The sequence below is a fragment of the Boleophthalmus pectinirostris genome, unplaced genomic scaffold, assembly GCF_026225935.1.
Source record: "Boleophthalmus pectinirostris isolate CB_2022bp ecotype Guang Dong unplaced genomic scaffold, ASM2622593v1 HiC_scaffold_8, whole genome shotgun sequence".
Lineage (NCBI taxonomy): Eukaryota > Metazoa > Chordata > Actinopteri > Gobiiformes > Gobiidae > Boleophthalmus > Boleophthalmus pectinirostris.
The window spans coordinates 10,842,880-10,862,493 of NW_026571515.1; the positions used below are offsets into that span (position 1 = coordinate 10,842,880).

General features: G+C 40.4%; 2 protein-coding genes across 3 annotated transcripts in view; one reads left to right on the plus strand and one right to left on the minus strand.

Annotated features, from left to right (window-relative positions):
• Positions 1-4,264: 4,264 nt before the first annotated feature.
• LOC129412306 (chymotrypsin-like elastase family member 2A) overlaps positions 4,265-19,614 on the minus strand; it is a 20,638-nt gene continuing 5,288 nt past the window's right edge. The window contains exons 4-8 of the mRNA XM_055165669.1: positions 18,302-18,424; positions 9,026-9,162; positions 8,381-8,526; positions 6,536-6,710; positions 4,265-4,329 (exon numbers count right to left, since the gene is read on the minus strand). Of these exons, the coding sequence (XP_055021644.1) occupies positions 4,265-4,329; positions 6,536-6,710; positions 8,381-8,526; positions 9,026-9,162; positions 18,302-18,424 (646 nt within the window). The remainder of the gene's footprint in view (positions 4,330-6,535; positions 6,711-8,380; positions 8,527-9,025; positions 9,163-18,301; positions 18,425-19,614) is intronic.
• LOC129412366 (uncharacterized) overlaps positions 11,970-19,614 on the plus strand; it is a 9,131-nt gene continuing 1,486 nt past the window's right edge. The window contains exon 1 of one of the 2 annotated variants that reach the window (XM_055165975.1): positions 11,970-12,183. The gene's annotated coding sequence lies outside the window, so the exon portion shown is untranslated. Of the gene's footprint in view, positions 12,184-18,228; positions 18,409-19,614 lie in introns of those variants that run through there. The other variant, XM_055165976.1, reaches the window with a different exon arrangement.

Below are 19,614 nucleotides of genomic sequence, written 5' to 3' on the forward strand. Positions count from 1 at the left end.
TATTCTTAACCACAGAACAGTGGAGAAGTAAAGGGTATGCGAATAGTCTGAAGTATTTGCCCTGTCACCATGGCGAGATGACCCCAGAGCACAGAGGCCCATTCACGGTGCAGCTGTGGCCAACCATGTCCTTCATCGTCATTCTTTATTTAATGCGTAAAGCTATGCAAAGAATCAACTGGGCTAATGAAGAATGGACTACAGACTTACAAAAAGTATTTATCAGGGGATGGAACGAGACACAATTTCCACAAGATACGAGGTTGGGCCCACAAGAATGAAGACAAGACAAGATTCTAACACGATTCCTAATATGTAAATTTCATTATTCTGTTTCCAGTTTTGGCCTCACAATTTTGTATTTAATTGAGTTAATATTTTTGTTGCCATTCTGAATCCCTGTATCATTCGTTCATTCGTTTAAAAAAAAACGGAAAAAAAACCCCAACAGTTTTCTTGATTATTTGTCTCCAAAACTAAAATGAAAAAAACAATAATGATTAGTTTTTTCAGTTTTCGATTTTGTGTTTAAATGAAGAATGGAAAAAATAGATGACGCCCGTTTCCAGTTTACGTGACTGCCGTGACTGCGATGCCGGACTTTTACACTGCATATGGACTGAACTAGGACTGATCCAGGTCCGGGGCTGAGATCGGGCTGAGATCGGGGCTGAGATCGGGACTAGACTGGAGGCTCAGAGCCCACGGCCGGACCGGAGCTTGAAGCTGAGGCTCGAACCCTGCAGAGGCTCGGGTCCCACTCTGGTCCCGCTCTGGTTCCGCTCTGGTTCCGCTCTGGTTCCACTCTGGTCCCACTCTGGTCCCGCTCTGGTCCCGCTCTGGTCCCACTCTGGTCCACTCTGGTCCCACTCTGGTCCCACTCTGGTCCCGCTCTGGTTCCACTCTGGTCCCGGACCTGGATCAGTCCTGGTTCGTCTGCAGTGCAAAAGTCCGGCATCACAGTCACGGAAATCTCGTAAACGGGAAACGGCCTTTATCTGTTTTTTTTTTCCATTCTTCATATAAACACAAAATCGAAAACTGAAAAAATGAATCATTATCAGTTTTTTACATTTTGGTTTTGGAGACAAATAATTAAGAAAACTGTTGTTTTTTTCATTTTCTTATTTTGGATTTTATATTGAAAAACAAATGAACAAATGATACACGGATTATTCTTGTGCTGCTTTTTGGTACTGTTTTTGTCCAACACTTGGAAAAAAATCTCACAAGATAATTTTTCGCTTGTGTGCACGATCTTGTGGCAATTTTGTGATCTTGTCCCATTCCTAGTGTCTATAAAGCATTGAAATCTGGTTAGTTCAAACTTACAAGAACATGTTTTTCTTAAGATTCATATCTACGTAAATTGAAATGACTTAAATTAAGAACATTTTACTTTATTTGCTTTATTAGAATCAACTTGGCAAGTAAAATTATCTGTCAGTGGGATCATGCAACATTGGATTTTGTTTCATTTTAAGTCCAAGAAGTTGTTGTTTTTTGATGTTGATGTATTTTCATATTTTAAGTACAAAAAAAACTCATTCCGTTGGTAGATCGTTTTACTCGTCAAGTGAAATTTACTGAAATCGTGATAAAACTTTAATTCAAGTCATCTTAACTTGGCTAGATTTTAGTTTTTGCATTGTAATAAAAGTTTCTCCCTTGTTTTTACGGCATAGCGGACCGATAGTTGAGCCAGATGCCCTTCCTCATGTTCTGAAGTTCGATATGTTGCTGAAATTGAAACTGAAAATAATTTATGCCACTGATAAAATGACCCAAGAGCAGATTTAAACCCCAAAACAATATTGTAGATTTAGAATAGTTTAAGAAATCATGAGCTGCAGTGAAAAGTAGAATGAAACGTGGATTGATAGTTGTGCCAGATGCCCTCCCTCATGCAGTCGTTGTGTTTCCAGGTTAGGACCAGCTAAACAATGTCTTGTAACTTGATAATTTTAGGTATTATAACGTAATTTAAATTTACCAATGTGGCCAGTTTGGTTTAAATATAACTACTTTTGTTGTATTTATTAAATGGCAGTAAAAAAAAATGCGTGAATGGCTGTTTAGTTAAAGCTCTATTGTACCACTCTTGCTCTAAAAGTATTTGTTTTTCATAGATTTGTAACTTTTATAATGAAATGGACAATTCCTTGTTTATACTTTGAATATCTGTGTTTATTTTATATGATATGCAGAGTTTCATTTTCATGTTTGCAAACCGATGCAGTGTCTAGTTCTCGTAGTCGTTTTCTGACTTTATAATGTTTGTACTGTGAAAACCTCTCTTCTGTAAATATTCTGTTTTTGAACATGTTTATTTTGAATATTTTCACTGGTGTTTTATAAATAAAATATTTGCTAAGTAACCTGGTGTGATGTGTGTCTCTTCACTTGTAATTTGCCTTCGGAAGTAAAAAGCAGAACAGGTGATGAAGGGCAGCCCCTGTTTGTTTGGTTTTTTTTGTTTGTTTTTTTTCACTTTTCCTCAGTATAATATTTGACACTTATGGTTTACTACCTTTATTTCATGAGTAACTTTTTACAATAATCCATGTATCATTCGTTCATTTATTTTTCAGTATAAAACCAAAAATAAGAAAACAAAAAAACAACAGTTTTCTTCATTATTTGTCTTCAAAACCAAAATGAAAAAACTTTTTTTTTTTTCAGTTTTCGATTTAAATGAATAATGGAAAAAATGGATAACGGCCGTTTCCAGTTTCCGTGACTTAAACTGCGATGCCGGACTGAACTAGGACTGAAAAAGGACTAAAACAGGACTAAACAGGACTAAACCAGGACTAAACCAAGACTAAACCGTTTTCAGTCCTGGTCTGTTCCCGGTCTCAGTCCCGGTCCCGGCCTCAGTCTTGGTCTGGTCCCAGTCTCAGTCTCGGTCTAGTTCTGGTCTGGTCCCGGCCTCAGTCTTGGTCTGGTCCCAGTCTCAGTCTCGGTCTAGTTCTGGTCTGGTCCCGGCCTCAGTCTTGGTCTGGTCCCAGTCTCAGTCTCGGTCTAGTCCTGGTCTGGTCATGGTCTCAGTCCCGGTCCCGGTCCCGGTCCCGGTCTCGGTCTGGTCCTGGTCTGGTCCCAGCCTCGGTCCCAGCCTCGGTCCCAGCCTCGGTCCAGGCCTCAGTCCCGATCCCAGTCCTGGTCCTGTTCCCGGTCTCAGTCCTGGTCTGGTCCCAGACCTGGTTGAGTCCTGGTCTAGTCCTTTAACCGTTTTTTCCATTTTTCATTTAAACACAAAATCGAAAACTGAAAAAATGAATCGTTATCTGTTTTTTCAATTTGGTTTTGAAGACAAATAATGACGAAAATTGTTGTTTTTTTCTTTTTCTTATTTTTGCTTTTATATTGAAAAACAAATAAACGAATGACACACAGATTTTTAGAGTAACTGTTGTATTTGGAAGACAAAAGTACAGTATTCTTTTAGTCTTTAACAGAACAGGTGATAAAGGGCAGCCCTGCATTTTTTTTTTCCTCAGTATAACCTGTAACATTATGGTTTACTACCTTTTATTTCATGAGTAACTTTTTATAAACTTTAAAATATTAACAGGGTCCATATCAAATTTCCTACTCAAACACTGGCCACATTTACACGGCCAGTAAAATCAGATAACAACAGTATTAAGATAAACCAATAATTATCCGATTTTTGGTGTGTTTATATGCACACAAGAAATCTGATCATCAAAACACTTGGATTTTTAGAGTATTTGTTGTATCTGGAAGACAAAGTACAGTCCTCTTTCAATCTTTAACATTTTCTCTTTCTGTCTTTGCTGAACTAGTTTACACAAGTTTTTTTTTTGCATCATTTTCCTTGTCAAAACTTGTACAGATGTGAACAATCAGAAATAATCATCAGAGTATCACGCCAGAAGTAACTGTGTACATGACATTTGAATAATCTGATAACTCCAGAAATGAGACTATGATCAGAGTTATGGTGTGTATGTAAACATCAACAGTGTATTTTTTTTTTATAGAAAGATCTTGTACCTGAAGTTTAGACCTGTTTAATCTTCTTAAACTCACAGGATTCTTGTATTAGTTCATTCATTCTTATTTCAGTCCTTTCTCAAATTCTCTCAAAACTCTCCTGGACTTGTTTACAGTGTGTACGCTGAAGAGAATCCTACATACACCGAATTGCAAGAGTTAAAAATCACAATTGTATACATAATTATAAATAGATAATGTTTAGTTTGGTTATCAGTGTTGGTGCAAATAAGTAGGACACAGTTCAGGTGGATTCTTGTTTTATTGCCTTCAGTCCGGCACAGCCTTTCCTCAGTTCCTGCTCATAGTCTGTAAAAACAAAGGTGCACTTCCTGTTTAGTTTGTCAATAAAGTCACATACAAAACATTAAGGCAGATGCTATTTGCACCCTGGGTGTAAACAGTTAACATTGTTATTCACACATAGGGCAAATAGCCATTGTTGCTATTTACACCTGGGTGTATTAAGTGTGGCACATAGAAGGGCACCCGGGTGTTCCTAGACAAAAATGCTATTTACACCCAGGTTATTTATAAAAAAAAAAAACAAAAAAAACTCACTGACAGTACAAACATAAATGCACCAGCCCAGTGAAAATCAGTAATATTTGATGTTTTTTTTACTCAAAATGATACGAAATCATTGATCAATCAATCGCAGTCTGCGCCTAATGGTTTAGTCCCGGTTAAATCTTGTTTTAGTCCTGTTTTAATCCTGGTTTAGACTTGGTTTTAGTCCTGATTTTAGTCCTGGTTTAGAACTGGTTTTAGTTCTGGGGGGTCTGCCAGTTGTTTGTCTCCATGGAGATGCCATTGCTTTACCTGAAATGTTCCACCATATGGCATTAAACGTTAATCTATCTTTCATTTAATACAAACAGGTGTTTTCATTGTCAAAAGGAATACCCCAAGAAACATGTATTCTTACTATTCACAGATCTGACCTGCTTGATTACACAGAGATCAATTTATTTAATGCCATACTGTGGAACATTTCAGTCAAAGTACAAGCAAGACAAGCAAGCGGCAGATTATACATCAGAAAAGTTACACAGTGCATCTTTAAAGGTCCTAAATTTACTGACTCCTGTGAGCTTTAAGTCAAGTTATAATGTTGTTACCTCCTCAAAAACAAACCTGGAGTTGTATTTTGTTTCACATTTTGAGTTTGAGTAACACTTTATTCTTACTCTGCCTACATCTCCAAAGCTCAAAATGCCTGTTCCACCTTGTGATGTCATGTGTTGGTAGTTTTCAAGTTAACAGCTCCTTTTACCTTGTGTTCAGTAGAGATTTGGAATTCCAAGGCTGAAATTCTCCAAATGATTCTAGTGAAGGTGTATAGAGTTTAAAAACACAGGCTTTGTTAACACTGAAATGAATCACCGTATCGGAAATGATTTGTGTCCAGACACGTCGTTTCTGTGTCCACAAGCCTTCCTGATCCACACAGCTTTGAGCATATTTGTTTATGTTTTACAGAAACGAAACTTAAAACCCCATGGCTAATTTGTATAAACTGAGCGCTCAAAAAACAACTCGCTACTGTGTCTTGATGCGGTTCAGCTTCTGTTGGACTAAGGTTCGTATCAGGTTCAGACAGTATTAAAGTTGTGTTTAGTCCCAGTGCTTTCTTAAACCAAAAAAGCTCCTGTGTTCCGGCCGAGAGTTTTTGTCTCAGGTCGGGTCATTATTTCGTCCTCTGTTGGGTCACAGTCTGTGTTCTATAAAAGTCTATGGTCGCGGTGTGGACAGCTGAAGACCCTGCGCTACACCGGGTCCGGGAACGTGGCCGCGCTCGTGCACGAGTTTCAAATGAATAATATTGTGGAGAATAATGAGTGGAATAAACAGCCCTTCTCCTTATTTTGGCGACCCAAACACTTAAAATGCACAAATCTGAAGGTAATTCTTTTATAAACGTGGATTTTCTGATGAATTCCTGATCAAACTCTTCCTCAAACTCTCTTCACTTCTAGCTTCTCTCCACGAGTGTCGCTTTTCCCCCGTGTCTCCAGACTTACAGGAGGTCCAGAGTTGGCGTAGAGTTAAGCAAAGCGCCACGCCTTAGTCGACTTTCATAAATACCGCGGTTGGCGTAGAGAGCGCGTATGCAAGGATTTGTGCGTAAGCGAGCTTTATAAATGAGGCCCCAGATCTGTACTCAGATGAATTTGTGGAAGCTGGCAGCACCAGATTGTTCCGTTTCTGGAGCTGTTTTCCATCGGATTAGGTGGACGAACACTGCATCTGCAACAAAAATGACTCAAATACACACTACAGTGGATGGGGCCACAGTGGAGCACTTTCTGTATTACCGCATGACATCACAAGGTGGAACAGAGTGATTTCTGTTTGAGAAAAAAACTAAATATGCAGGGTTTGTGTGTTAAACATGTGAATGAAACAAAACACAGCTCCTGCTATGTTCTTGATGAGGAAACAACATTGTCAAATAGATGAGAGAATAGTGTAATGTGGGCCTTTAATGTTCTTTCAGCTCTTGTCTTGTTACAGATGTAAAAGCTTTGACTCACGGAGCTGATCCAGGCGTTGTAGGCGCTGACTCTTGTGAAGACACTGGGCTTCTGGACCACGTTACAGCCCTGACCCGAACCGAAGCTCACCACCCCATGGACCTCCCAGGACCCATCAGAGCCCTGGCAGTTCAGAGGACCACCTGAGTCTCCCTGTAGAGGCAGAGGAAGAGGAAAGCAGCACGTCAAAAGCATTGTTTCTTCACAGGGCCTATATTACTGTAATTTCCGGAGCCTCTACTTTTGTCTCACACTTTGAACCCTGCGGCTAATAAAACGATGCGGCGAATATACAGACAGATTATTTGTTTGGCACATTGTCCATTTATATTTACAGTCTATGATTTGGCAACACAGCAGATGTTTGTGCAGCTTGAGTGCAGAAAACACCACTGTCTGTGTGTTTAACACTAGAACAGCTTATTGCTGTGTGATAAAATAAGTTATGATGCTAAATAAACATTAGTGACTGGGATATGTTTTACCCGGATGTGTAAATGACGAGAAGAAACGTCTCAAACTACAGTAGCCGGACATCCGCTCATACCTGTTCAACACAACTAGCCCCACCCCCTGAGAGTCTGAAATCTGCTGAAATCCTCCAAGACACTGACATGATACAGACACGACAGAGGCTCTTTCTGCAGGAGACATGCGCAGTAGAGCGTGGGGAGAGATGGGGATGATGCACCGAGAAGATGCTGTTTGATTGTGTTTTGAACAGTTATTTTGAGCTTCATACACACACCGTCCTCATGAAAACACACGAAGAGATGCAGATGATGCAGCTTTTAAGTTAAAGGAGATTGATGTGGCTGTCGAAGAAGGAAACAGAGCTGCTGCACGTGAGCTCGGCATCAGTGAGTCGACGGTGAGATTTTGGCAGCGCGACGAACTGACTCAACGCAAAAAGACGACAAAAGCTTTCAGAGGCGATAAAAGCAGACGACCCGAACTTGAAAACGTTCTTGAAGACGTAGACACCTGCGGCTTATATTCAGGTGCGGCCTATATATGTACAATTTTAAAATTTAGTTAAAATTTAGTTGATGCAGCTTATATTCAGACGCACTCAATAGTCCAGAAATTACTGTACGCAAAATTGAGCTTTAAGTCGTGTTATAATGTTTTGTTTCATTCACACATGTTTGAGTAAACCTGTGTTATTAGTCTGCCTACATCCCCAAAGCTGAAAATTCTCTGCTCCACCTTGTGATGTCATGAAGTTAACAGCTTCTTTTACCTTTAATTCAGTAGAGATTACAAATTCCAGGCCTGAAATTATCCAAATGATTCTAGTGAAGGTGTATAGCGTTTAAAAACACACTGGAGCACTTCCTGTTTAATCATATGACATCACAAGGTGGCACAAAGTTTCAGAGAACTCAGCCTAAATATTAAGGGTTTGTGTGTTAAACATATTTGAATGAAACAAAACACAACTCCCAGTTTGATTGTGATGAGAAAACAACATTGGAAATAACATAGATCAGAAAATAGTGGAATATGGACCTTTTTAAATAATGACTAAATGATCATCTGGATTTCTAACATGATAATCTATTATATTTTTATTTTATTCATGATGACAACAGCTAAAACACAAATTTGTTGTCTCATTCGTAACTCTAAAATCTGATATTGTGAGATCCGCCTCCCTGCTGATTTTGAATAAATATATATATAAAAAAAACATTGTCCAGTTGACAGAAGTGAATTTTTCTTTTGCGCTGGATTCTACCTGGACCACAGAGGGATCACACGGATATTTTGAGTATAATATAAAAGTCTAGTGTGGTAAATCCACTGTCTGTCACACTCACCATACAGGAGCCCTTGACGCCATCTCCTCCAGCACACACCATGTCTCTGGTGAGGAGGAAGCTCCACCAGTCGTCCTGAGAGCAGATCTCAAAGGACACCACAGGGAGGAGGGCCTGCTGCAGGATAACGGCCCCGGGGCCCATAGCTGTGGGGGAGGGGAAGAGAGGACAGAGGTCAAAGAAACAACTGGAGCTAAGAGGTTTTCTTCTTTAAAGGGCCAATATTACAAATTAACTTAGTACTGCAAGTTGTTTTTTTTTTTTTATCTACCTTGATAAAGCCAAATATTAAATATTAAGTGTGTAGTTTTAAGGATCTTAGCATGAATAAATAAGCATGAGCACCAGTGTACGGCCCTCGATCAGCCCTCTGCTTCATCTGTGTTTAGATATGTGGCCCTTGATGAAAAAAGTGTAGACACCCCTGGGTTAAACCAAGACAAAAACATGTCTTAAAGGTCCTATATTACTCTAAATTGACTCTTGTAATACTTAATCCATGTTATAATGTTGTCTCCTCCTCTATAATTTCAAAATAATCATGAATTTGGTTTTATTGTCTTGTAAATTTGCGTACATGCTTTGTTATGTTTTGTTTTCACAGGTAATAACATTGCTGTATATTGGTGTGTTTGTCCTACTGACTGGTGAGGCGACCCCAGCCGGTGACGAAGCAGGGAGCTCCATCGGGCAGAACAGCGCCCGCTGGTGGCAGACAGGCAGGTTGGATGGTGTCAGAGAAGGTGACGGGTCTCTCCAGCTTCAGCAGAGCAATGTCATTTCTGTCAGAGAAATTTCAATGTGAAAAGACAATTACTGAAAGACATTTAATCTGCAAACAAGAATCCTTAAAGGGCCAATATTAGACTATTTTCTGATCTATGTTATAACGTTTCCTCATCACAAACAGACCTGGAGTTGTGTTTTGTTTCATTCACACATGTTTAACAAACAAACTCTTAATATTTAGGCTGAGTTCTTTAAAAACACAAAGGAGCACTCTTTGTATTACATTACATCACGTAGAAGAAAAAAAAAAGATTTATACATGGTGGGAAATACATTTGTATATTACTGAACATGTTTTGGAGATATGAAAGTGCTATATTATACAAAATTGACACTTGGGAGCTTAAGCCCATGTTATAATGTTGTTACCTTCTCAAAAACATACCAGGACTTGTTGTGTAATCCTGCATTAGTCTGTCTACATCTCCAAATCTTAAAATGCTCTGTTCCACCTTGTGATGTCATGAAGTGGGAGTTTTCAAGTTAACAGCTCCTTTTACCTTTAGTTTAGTAGAGATTGGCAGTTCCAGGGCTGAAATTATCCAAATGATTCCAGTGAAGATGTATAGAGTTTAAAAACACAGTGGAGCACTTCCTTTTGATGAGGAAACAACATTATAACATGGATCAGAAAATTGCAAAATAATTGTCTTTTAATCTACAGACAGGAGTAATTAATGTTGACACCCAGAAAACATTTGTGATGTTGTTAACTTTGCTTAAACGACACAACTTCCGGGTAATAAACTCACAAATCTGTTTTACTGAAATTATTGTTTCAAATATATTAAACATTTGAAGATTGAAAATATGTTTGAGAAAATTCAATTTTAAAAAGATTAAACTTACAGCTTTATATTTCATGATTCAGTCACTCCACATCTGCTGGTGGTAAGTTACTATTGTGGCCACATCTGCCCTGGGGCAGACTGACAGAAGTGAGGCTGCCAATCCACACTCTCGGCCTCTCTGACCAACACTCTCACACACAACTTTCATGCTAGGCAAAGTGGGTGAAGTGTCTTGCCTAAGGACACAACAACAGTGTGCACTAAGGCCCCCGCTGCCCCACTGTGGCTCCTGGTGTTCTCAGTGGTCTCCAGTGCAAGTTCTGACCTACTTATCGTGGACAGTATTGACACATTATAACAAGAAATTTATTTAACATTTTTTCAGAAATTTTATGAGTACGGTGGTGTATTGCTATCACTCCCCAAAAAATATTTCGGCTCAGTATCACGTAATTACGTGAAAAGTTTCACGTTATAACGTGATATTTTTCACGTTATAACGTGAAATTATCACGTTATTTCATGATATGAAATTATCACGTTATTTCGTGATGTGGTATTTTCACGTTATAACGTGAAATTATCACGTTATATAACGTGATACGAAATTATCACGTTATTACATGATATGAATTTATCACGTTATTTCGTGTTACGCATTTATCACGTTATTACATGATATTTTCACGTTATAACGTGAAAACGTCAAGTATGGTTTTACGTGATTTCATTATAAGATCAGCCACAGCCAAACCACGCTTCCCTCGGTCCAGTCAACTCCAGCCTGAGCATGGCCCACGCTGAAAATGTGGATTCTCCACTCTTGAGATTACTTCGGGCTCGTGTTGTCTCCTTCGCATGAAGCAAGATCGTGTAAGTGTATTTTACTGTTTCGTCCCCAAGTTGTGTTGTCGTACGGTAGCAGAATGCTCTGTAAGCAACTGCTGAATATTAGAGCTGGAGCGAGTTGTTCGCTGTGGGTAGAGCTGCTAAAAGTACCTAGTCTGTTTGAAATTCTGTTATAGCTCCTAAGAATTAGTTAAAGACAAAAGCATTCATTTGACACATTTCGGTGTTTCCAGTTATTTATGAATAATGACCATAAAACATTGTTGACTGTTGCACTCAGACATAGACAGTGTAAGAGAAGGTTATTCAGAAAATGTGGTGTAGTTAAGCTAAGCTAAGTCCCGCTTCAACTCATCTGAGCCCGGCCTGGGCAGGGGAACAGCGCTCACAGGTCCCGGTGCTCCTCCGGTTCAGGCCGGGCTCAGATGATCTGGAGCGGGGAGTGGTTAGGTGCCTCGGCCTGAGAAGCGCTTTTCTCGAGAAGAACCAAGTGCACGGAGGCTCAGAACAGTAACGAACCAGACCGGATTCGCGCTTCTGTCCGGATGCTTTACTCCACCTCAGAACCAGCCGCAACGCTACACCGGAGCAACCCGCACGGACCTAGAGTTCACTGCGCATTCTCGCTTTCCCCGCACGGAACCAGCACGCAGAGGACGGGAACCGCTCAGCGATGTCTTTACTGCTGTTGGCTGCTGCTGTTACCCGAACTCAGAGCTTCTGGGCTGATGTGCAGCGAGTTGTGTACAAAGTTATAGGCTACATGTGCTGTTTTATGAGTTTATGATGATAACTTGGGATGAGGACGGCCGTGGTGTTTTATGGTCTTTATTCATGAAGAACTTGAAACACCGACATGTGTCAAACGAATGCTTTTGTCATTAACTATGGAGCTATAACAGAATTGCAATTTTAGCAGCTCTTTGCCCACAGCGAACGACTCGCTACAGCACTCGTTCAGCAGTTGCTTACTGAACATTCTGATATCTTGAGGACGAAACAGTAAAATACTCTTACAAGATCTCGAGTATAATTCTGATCCTTTAATATTTCCTAATGACTGCTACAACACATACAGGCCGACTGTACTGATGCTGGATTATGATGTTTCCATGGTATTTGAACATTTTGGAAGGTCATATTTTTCAGCGAAAGAGAATTGAGCTTGGACACAACATGTTTACTTTCAAAATGATTAAAAAAAACAAAATTCTGTTATCGTCGCCGTGGCTCCGTTGACATCTTGTTTTGGGGAAAGGTCGGTTAAGATTGTCATTTCACTCAGAGACAGTACAGAAAGCAGCATTTCACGAGCTCTCCTCAACATTTAATTACCAAGCGAACAGAAGCTTCAACGACCTGAAGATACACGAGGTAAGTGATCAGTTTTGCCATGAATTCAACACAAGACAAATGCAAAAAAACACACACTGCACTGGTCGGGCAGAGTTTCAGCAAGTTTTGGTCGGTTATGTTGTTTCTACACAAGTTTTAATGAAATATACGTGGTGATACTTCAAAATAACATGTCTCAAGTACATGTGAGTACTGTTCTAAGAAAATACTCAAGTAAGAGTGAAAAGTTTTTGGGGAAACTAGTTGTCATGTAAAAGTAATTGTAGTGTAACTGTCTAGACATGACGTCTGATTTAAAATTTGTAGTTTTGAAGGACTAAATACTTAAAAATCTGGTGTAATCAAAGGACAGATTGTAGACAGTGCTTTTAAAACACCATAAAACAGTTATGTGTGAGTGGTTATGCAGTTTAAAGTGCAAAATATGACCTGGAAAGTATATGTTGGCACTTAACTATGCAAAGTTAAAAAGTATTTGTGTTTTTACAGATATCCATCCACAACATGAAAATAAAGGCCAAGGATAAGGTGCTGGATGAAATGGCCGGCCAAATAGAAGCCATGTTGGACGGTCAAATCAGTATGTACCCTGATGTAAACCTACCAACACTGGACTCTTCAGAGAAACCAGGGCCCTCTAAATCACCCATCCTTGAATCATCTTCAGACCGGGATGAAGATGAGATAGACGACAAAACAGAGGCCATGATGGATCGACAGCTCATCATGTACCCTGACAACGTACCATCACTGGACTGTCCAGAGAAACCAGGGCCCTCAAACTCACATGGACCTGCATCAAAGAAGAGCTTCTGCTCTTCTCGGCACAGTCCATATTCCAAACCTGAGGCAAAACAAGCAAAAGCTAAAAGAAAATCACCTCCTAGCCCCACGCCGTCTACAACCGAGGTAAGTTACACCACAGGAGACAGTTAAAACTTCTGCTGGGTCTTTCTTTAAAATATCAGCCATAAAAAGACAGTAGCTCAGTTGGTAGAGCGTTTGCCCACTGATCCGAAGGTCAGTGGTTCGAATACCGCTCTCCACAGATCCACTGATGTGATTCCAGCTCCCACAGATGAATGTCGTTGTGTCCCTGGGCAAGACACTTAACCCACCTCGCCCCCAGTGTCTGCGTACACTGGTGTATGAAAGTGGAGAAGCGCTATATAATATATTCACCGATCCGAAGGTTGGCGGTGCGAATCCTGCTCTCGACATGAACATAATAGGTTGAGCGGTCAGTTGGTGGTGCGATTCCAGCTCCTTGGGCAAGACACTTAACCCACCTCGCCCCCAGAGTCTGAATGTGTGTGTGAATGGGTGAGTGATTCCTTCATGTAAAGTGCCTTGAATGTGGAAATGCACGATATAAAAATGTGACCATTCACCAAAACAGTTGTTAGATAAATTAAAGTGTTTTTTCTTAGAAGTTAGAGCCCAGCACACGTTTACTTTTGGTGTTTTTAGTTGTGCAAAGTAAAAAAAAATAATAATAATAATTAAAGCCGCGCACGGCGATGGTGGCCCTCGCCCCGGGCGCGCACCGCCCCCCCTGGCGAATGCCGGGGACTCGCGACCGCCCCGACACACCGCTCTCTCTTCCCGACAGCTCCCGAGGCCAACAGCTCGTCCACCAGAAAAATGACATAGTGTACCTTTAAAATTGGATAAAGTGAATGATTCTAGAGACAAACTGTAGACACTAAGCCACAGGTCACGTGACTTTAATGGTCAAGAGCACTGTCACACTAAGACTAAGTGCATGAAAACACATCCTCCACCAGAAAAGTTACATAGTGTGCCTTTAAATTTCTCAGAAGTGAAATTATTCTAGAGGCAAAAGTGTAAAACTAGGGCATAGGTCTTACTGACTTTTATGATGAGGAGTACGTCAGTGAATGTTTTGGCAAAGTTTTACAAATGAATGTAAAACAAATTTTATGTCACACAATAATAAATTGTGTGCATTCATATAGGTGGCGCTGTATCCCTGATAACTGTATATGACATATCAATGGAATAAGGGTCATGCAGTGTATAACTGATAGAAATTTCATCACAATCGGACAAAACATGTGCATATAATAATTTTTACAATATTTTTGGGGGGATTCTCTGTGCCCCTGCTGGCCAACCGTGAAAAATACACCATGACTGTAATAGACATTTTTGCTTATAATCATGCAAAGAATTTATTCCCCGACTTTGGTCCAAGTCCGATAATATTGACATTTCATGTCTAAGGTAGGGGGCGCTATACTGTTCACTTTTCATATGTTTTATAGTTTATTATATTCAGACCAATATCCCGCATTAGTGATTCAAATTTCAGCACAATCGAACTAAGCATGTCCCTGTAATAATTTTAAAAATATTTTTTGGGGGATTCTTTGCGCCCCTACTGGCAAACCGTGAAAAATGCATCATGTCCGTAGTAGACTTTTGTGCTTGCATTCATACATAGAATTTAATCCCCAAATTTGGTACAAATCCGATAATGTTAAAATTTCATGTCTATGGTAGGGGGCGCTATAGAGTTCATTCTTCATATGTTTTAAAGTGTATTATATTCAGGTCATGATCAGGCATTAGTGATTCAAATTTCAGCACGATCGGACTAACCCTGTGGGTGTAATTATTTTTTAACTATTTTTTGGGGGAGTCTTTGCGCCCCTGCTGGCCAATAGTGAAAAATGCACCATGTCCGTAATAGACTTTTTTGCTTGTAATCATACATAGAATTTATGTCCCGAATTTGGTACTAATCCGATAATGTTGACGTTTCACGTCTATGCTAGGGGGCGCTATAGAGTTCACTTTTATTAAATTTCATATTTCATCACATTCAGGCCTGGATCACGCAATTGCGATTTGAATTTGAGCTCTCTAGGACAATGCCTGTGGCCGTGACAGGTCTCCGAAAAAACAGGAAATGAAGGCGTTATTCGCCGGCGTGCTACGGGCGAACCGTAAGGAGTATCCCAAAAAACATGGAAGATTTGAGTGAAGCTATGTCTGTAGATGTGACATGTCAAATCTGAACTCATTTGGACCATTCCCTCCGTTACCGACATGAGTTTTTAAATTTTTTGTCAACAACTTGAAAGAATATCACAGGTTTAACTTTACCCTGTTGGAGTGTAACTCTTTCCTACATTCTGATACTTTACTTATTTCAATAGTCCCTCTAGTTTCTGAATGAGAACTATTTGAATGTCAACAATCTACTATGTTATACCTCGTTATAAAGCTTAGACTCTCTACATTCTGTTCATTTAATCCAATTTACAGACAGATAAATGTCCTAATATGTGGCTCCACATCAGTATTTATCTACGGAGTCATTTGTCTGTGTGTGTCTGTACTGTCCCTGAACATATCACAGAGTCGTCACTCACATGTGTTTGTTTAGACCTGCAGACACAGATCCAAACACTGAGATTATATTCTTTTTACGGACAATTGGTTTGAGTCTGGATTAAAAGGACATTTATTAGTGCAGAATTGTGATGTGAGGAGGAGCCTGTAGCAAGATCTTGTAAGAGTATTTTACTGTTTCGTCCTCAAGATAGCAGAATGTTCGGTAAGCAACTGCTGAACGAGTGCTGTAGCGAGTCGTTCGCTGTGGGCAAAGAGCTGCTAAAATTGCAATTCTGTTATAGCTCCATTGTTAATGACAAAAGCATTCGTTTGACACATGTCGGTGTTTCAAGTTCTTCATGAATAAAGACCATAAAACACCACGGCCGTCCTCATCCCAAGTTATCATCATAAACTCATAAAACAGCACATGTAGCCTATAACTTTGTACACAACTCGCTGCACATCAGCCCAGAAGCTCTGAGTTCGGGTAACAGCAGCAGCCAACAGCAGTAAAGACATCGCTGAGCGGTTCCCGTCCTCTGCGCGCTGGTTCCCGTGCGGGGAAAGCGAGAATGCGCAGTGAACTCTAGGTCCGTGCGGGTTGCTCCGGTGTAGCGTTGCGGCTGGTTCTGAGGTGGAGTAAAGCATCCGGACAGAAGCGCGAATCCGGTCTGGTTCGTTACTGTTCTGAGCCTCCTCCGTGCACTTGGTTCTTCTCGAGAAAAGCGCTTCTCAGGCCGAGGCACCTAACCACTCCCCGCTCCAGGTCATCTGAGCCCAGCCTGAACCGGAGGAGCACAGGGACCTCTGAGCGCTGTTCCCCTGCCCAGGCCGGGCTCAGATGAGTTGAAGTGGGGCTTAGCTTAGCTAACTACACCACATTTTCTGAATAGCATTCTCTTACACTGGCTATGTCTGAGTGCATACAGTCAACAATGTTTTATGGTCATTATTCATAAATAACTGGAAACACCGAAATGTGTCAAATGAATGCTTTTGTCTTTAACTAATTCTTAGGAGCTATAACAGAATTGCAAACAGACTAGGCTACTTTTAACAGCTCTACCCACAGCGAACAACTCGCTACAGCTCTAATATTCAGCAGTTGCTTACAGAGAATCCGTGTATCATTCGTTCATTCGTTTTTCAATATAAAACCAAAAATAAGAAAACGAAAAAACAACAGTTTTCTTCGTTATTTGTCTCCAAAACCAAAATGAAAAAAACGGATAACGATTCATTTTTTCAGTTTTCGATTTTGTGTTTAAATGAAGAATGGAAAAAACGGATAACGGCCGTTTCCCGTTTACGTGACTTCCGTGACTGCGATGCCGGACTTTTGCACAGCATACGGACTGAATCAGGACGGATCCAGGTCCGAGACCAGACCGGGACCAGAGCGGGACTGAGACCGGGACCAGACAGGGACCAGAGCTGGACCAGAGCGGGAGCAGGGCGGACTCCGAGCTTTGACTCCGAGCCTCCACGGGGTCCGAGCCTCAGCTTCGAGCTCCGGCCCTGCCGTGGGCTCTGAGCCTCCGGTCTGGTCCCGGACCTAGTCCATTTGAACCAAAAGCTCTTAGTTTGATTCATTTTCATTGGTGTGAATGCATCAGTCGGATGCTTTGCACCACCTCGGAACCAGCCGCGGTTCTTGAGCGCAGAGGACCAGAGCAGCTCTGTCCCGGTCTCAGTCCCGCTCTGGTCTCGGTCTGGTCTCGGACCTGGATCCGTCCTGATTCAGTCCGTATGTGGTGCAAAAGTCCGGCATCACAGTCACGGAAGTCACGTAAACGGGAAACGGCCGTTATCAGTTTTTTCCATTCTTCATTTAAACACAAAATTGAAAACTGAAAAAACGAATCGTTATCCGTTTTTTCATTTTGGTTTTGGAGACAAATAGCGAAGAAAACTGTTGTTTTTTCTTTTTCTTATTTTTGGCTTTATATTGAAAAACGAATGAACGAATGATACACGGATTACAGAGCATTCTGCTACCGTACGCTAACACAACTTGGGGACGAAACAGTAAAATACACTTACACGATCTTGCTTCATGCGAAGGAGACAACACGAGCCCAAAGTAATCTCAAGAGTGGAGAATCCACATTTTCAGCGTGGGCCATGCTCAGGCTGGAGTTGACTGGACCGAGGGAAGCGTGGTTTGGCTGTGGCTGATCTTATAATGAAATCACGTAAAACCATACTTGACGTTTTCACGTTATAACGTGAAAATATCATGTAATAACGTGATAAATGCCTATCACGAAATAACATGATAAATTCATATCATGTAATAACGTGATAAATGCTTATCACGAAATAACGTGATAATTTCGTATCACGTAATAACGTGATAATTTCGTATCAAAATTTCACGTTATAACGTGAAAATAGCACATCACGAAATAACGTGATAATTTCATATCATGAAATAACGTGATAATTTCACGTTATAACGTGAAAAATATCACGTTATAACGTGAAACTTTTCACGTAATTACGTAATACTGAGCCGAAATATTTTTTGGGGAGTGATAGCAATACACCACCGTATGTGAGCACCTCATCACTCAAAAAACAAAATTCAACTTGAGCACGATAATGAGAACAAAACATTGGCCTCCAAAACTCCAAAAGTCAATTTTATATCATGTCTTTAAATCTTAAGCACATTTACAGGTGAGTTTAATCACGTTTCTGATTTCAGACAAATATGGACTCTCTTCTGTGCCTCATATTCCTGTGTTAGTGTCTGGTGTTGTGTTACCGGCTCAGATGGTCGTGGTACTTGGGGTGCTTGATGTCCTTGGCCACGCTCAGAGTGATGGAGCCGTCCTCTTCCTCCTCCAGACTGTGCTTCCCCAGCTGCACACGGTAACTGTACCCATCCCTGTCACACACAACACCACAAACACACATCAGTCATGTCGTTTACAAAAATATTGTCTTTAACTTTAGGGCTAATAATAATGCAAACAAAAGGATCAATCTGAAAACTTGAGTCTTGATCATAGATTGTAAATATAAATGGACAAATAGGAAGTGAATATGGGGGCGCTTCTGGCTCCATCGACTTTGGCTCCAGTTAACTTATTAACCTTAGTCTATGGTATCGATTCAATACCAATACTCATTTGTATTGATATATTGATACTTAGGATCGATACACAGCCCTGCACAACAGTCCAATACACTGTAAAATCTAACACTAGGGTTCACGTGCATTCAGCTCGTTTACTTTACTCACAGCAACAAATTTGTGGATCTGAATGATTGGGTAACGTAACAGTGACGTTCAGGGTGAAAAAAAAAAGCACAGAACTTGTCAATTAGACTAAAGTCAACTTGAATGAGACGAGTAACTTAAACAGTGACGTATTATTGCCAAGAGTTCAGCTCCGTTTCCCAGTCTGTTCCGGTCCTCCTTTTGCTACTTCCCTGTTTTTCCTACAGAATCCTCCCAGGGCGTCTCTGTATCCTCCCTCTGTTCATTCAGTCTTTCCCAGGTTACACCTCTACACTTGTTTTGTTTCTTCCAACATTTTCAGAGACCTAAGTGAGGGGACTTTGGTTATGTTGACATGGAATGACCGAGCTTTATTTTTTTTATTCTTACACATGTTATGATGTGTTTGAACTTAAGTTGAACAAAAGTTTTTGCTTGTTTTTTACACAGACTAATAACTATTAAAGTCCTTGTACCTGCATTATTTGAATCTTACTCTAACTGTTTTTTGTAAGTAACATTTGCTCAATTCAAGGCAAACAATTCCCATGTTTTTTTTTCAAGTAAGATGAACTTACTCTTAAAATAAAGGTTACTACATATTTCAGATTTGAGGATCTGACTGATGACTTGGCACAGCTTCACAACACGAGTTCTATTAATGAAAACTAAAGTTCACTTCACTTGCTGTGCCTAGTTAGATGAAAGAGGAATATACTGTAGACTACACTGAGGAATTACTTGTAAGTTCAGCTTTAGATTCAAGACAATCACTTTCCTAGGTTTTTTCAAGTAAGACTAACTTATTAGACTTTACAGTGTACAGAAAAATACTGTAAAAATGCAGTTTTTGT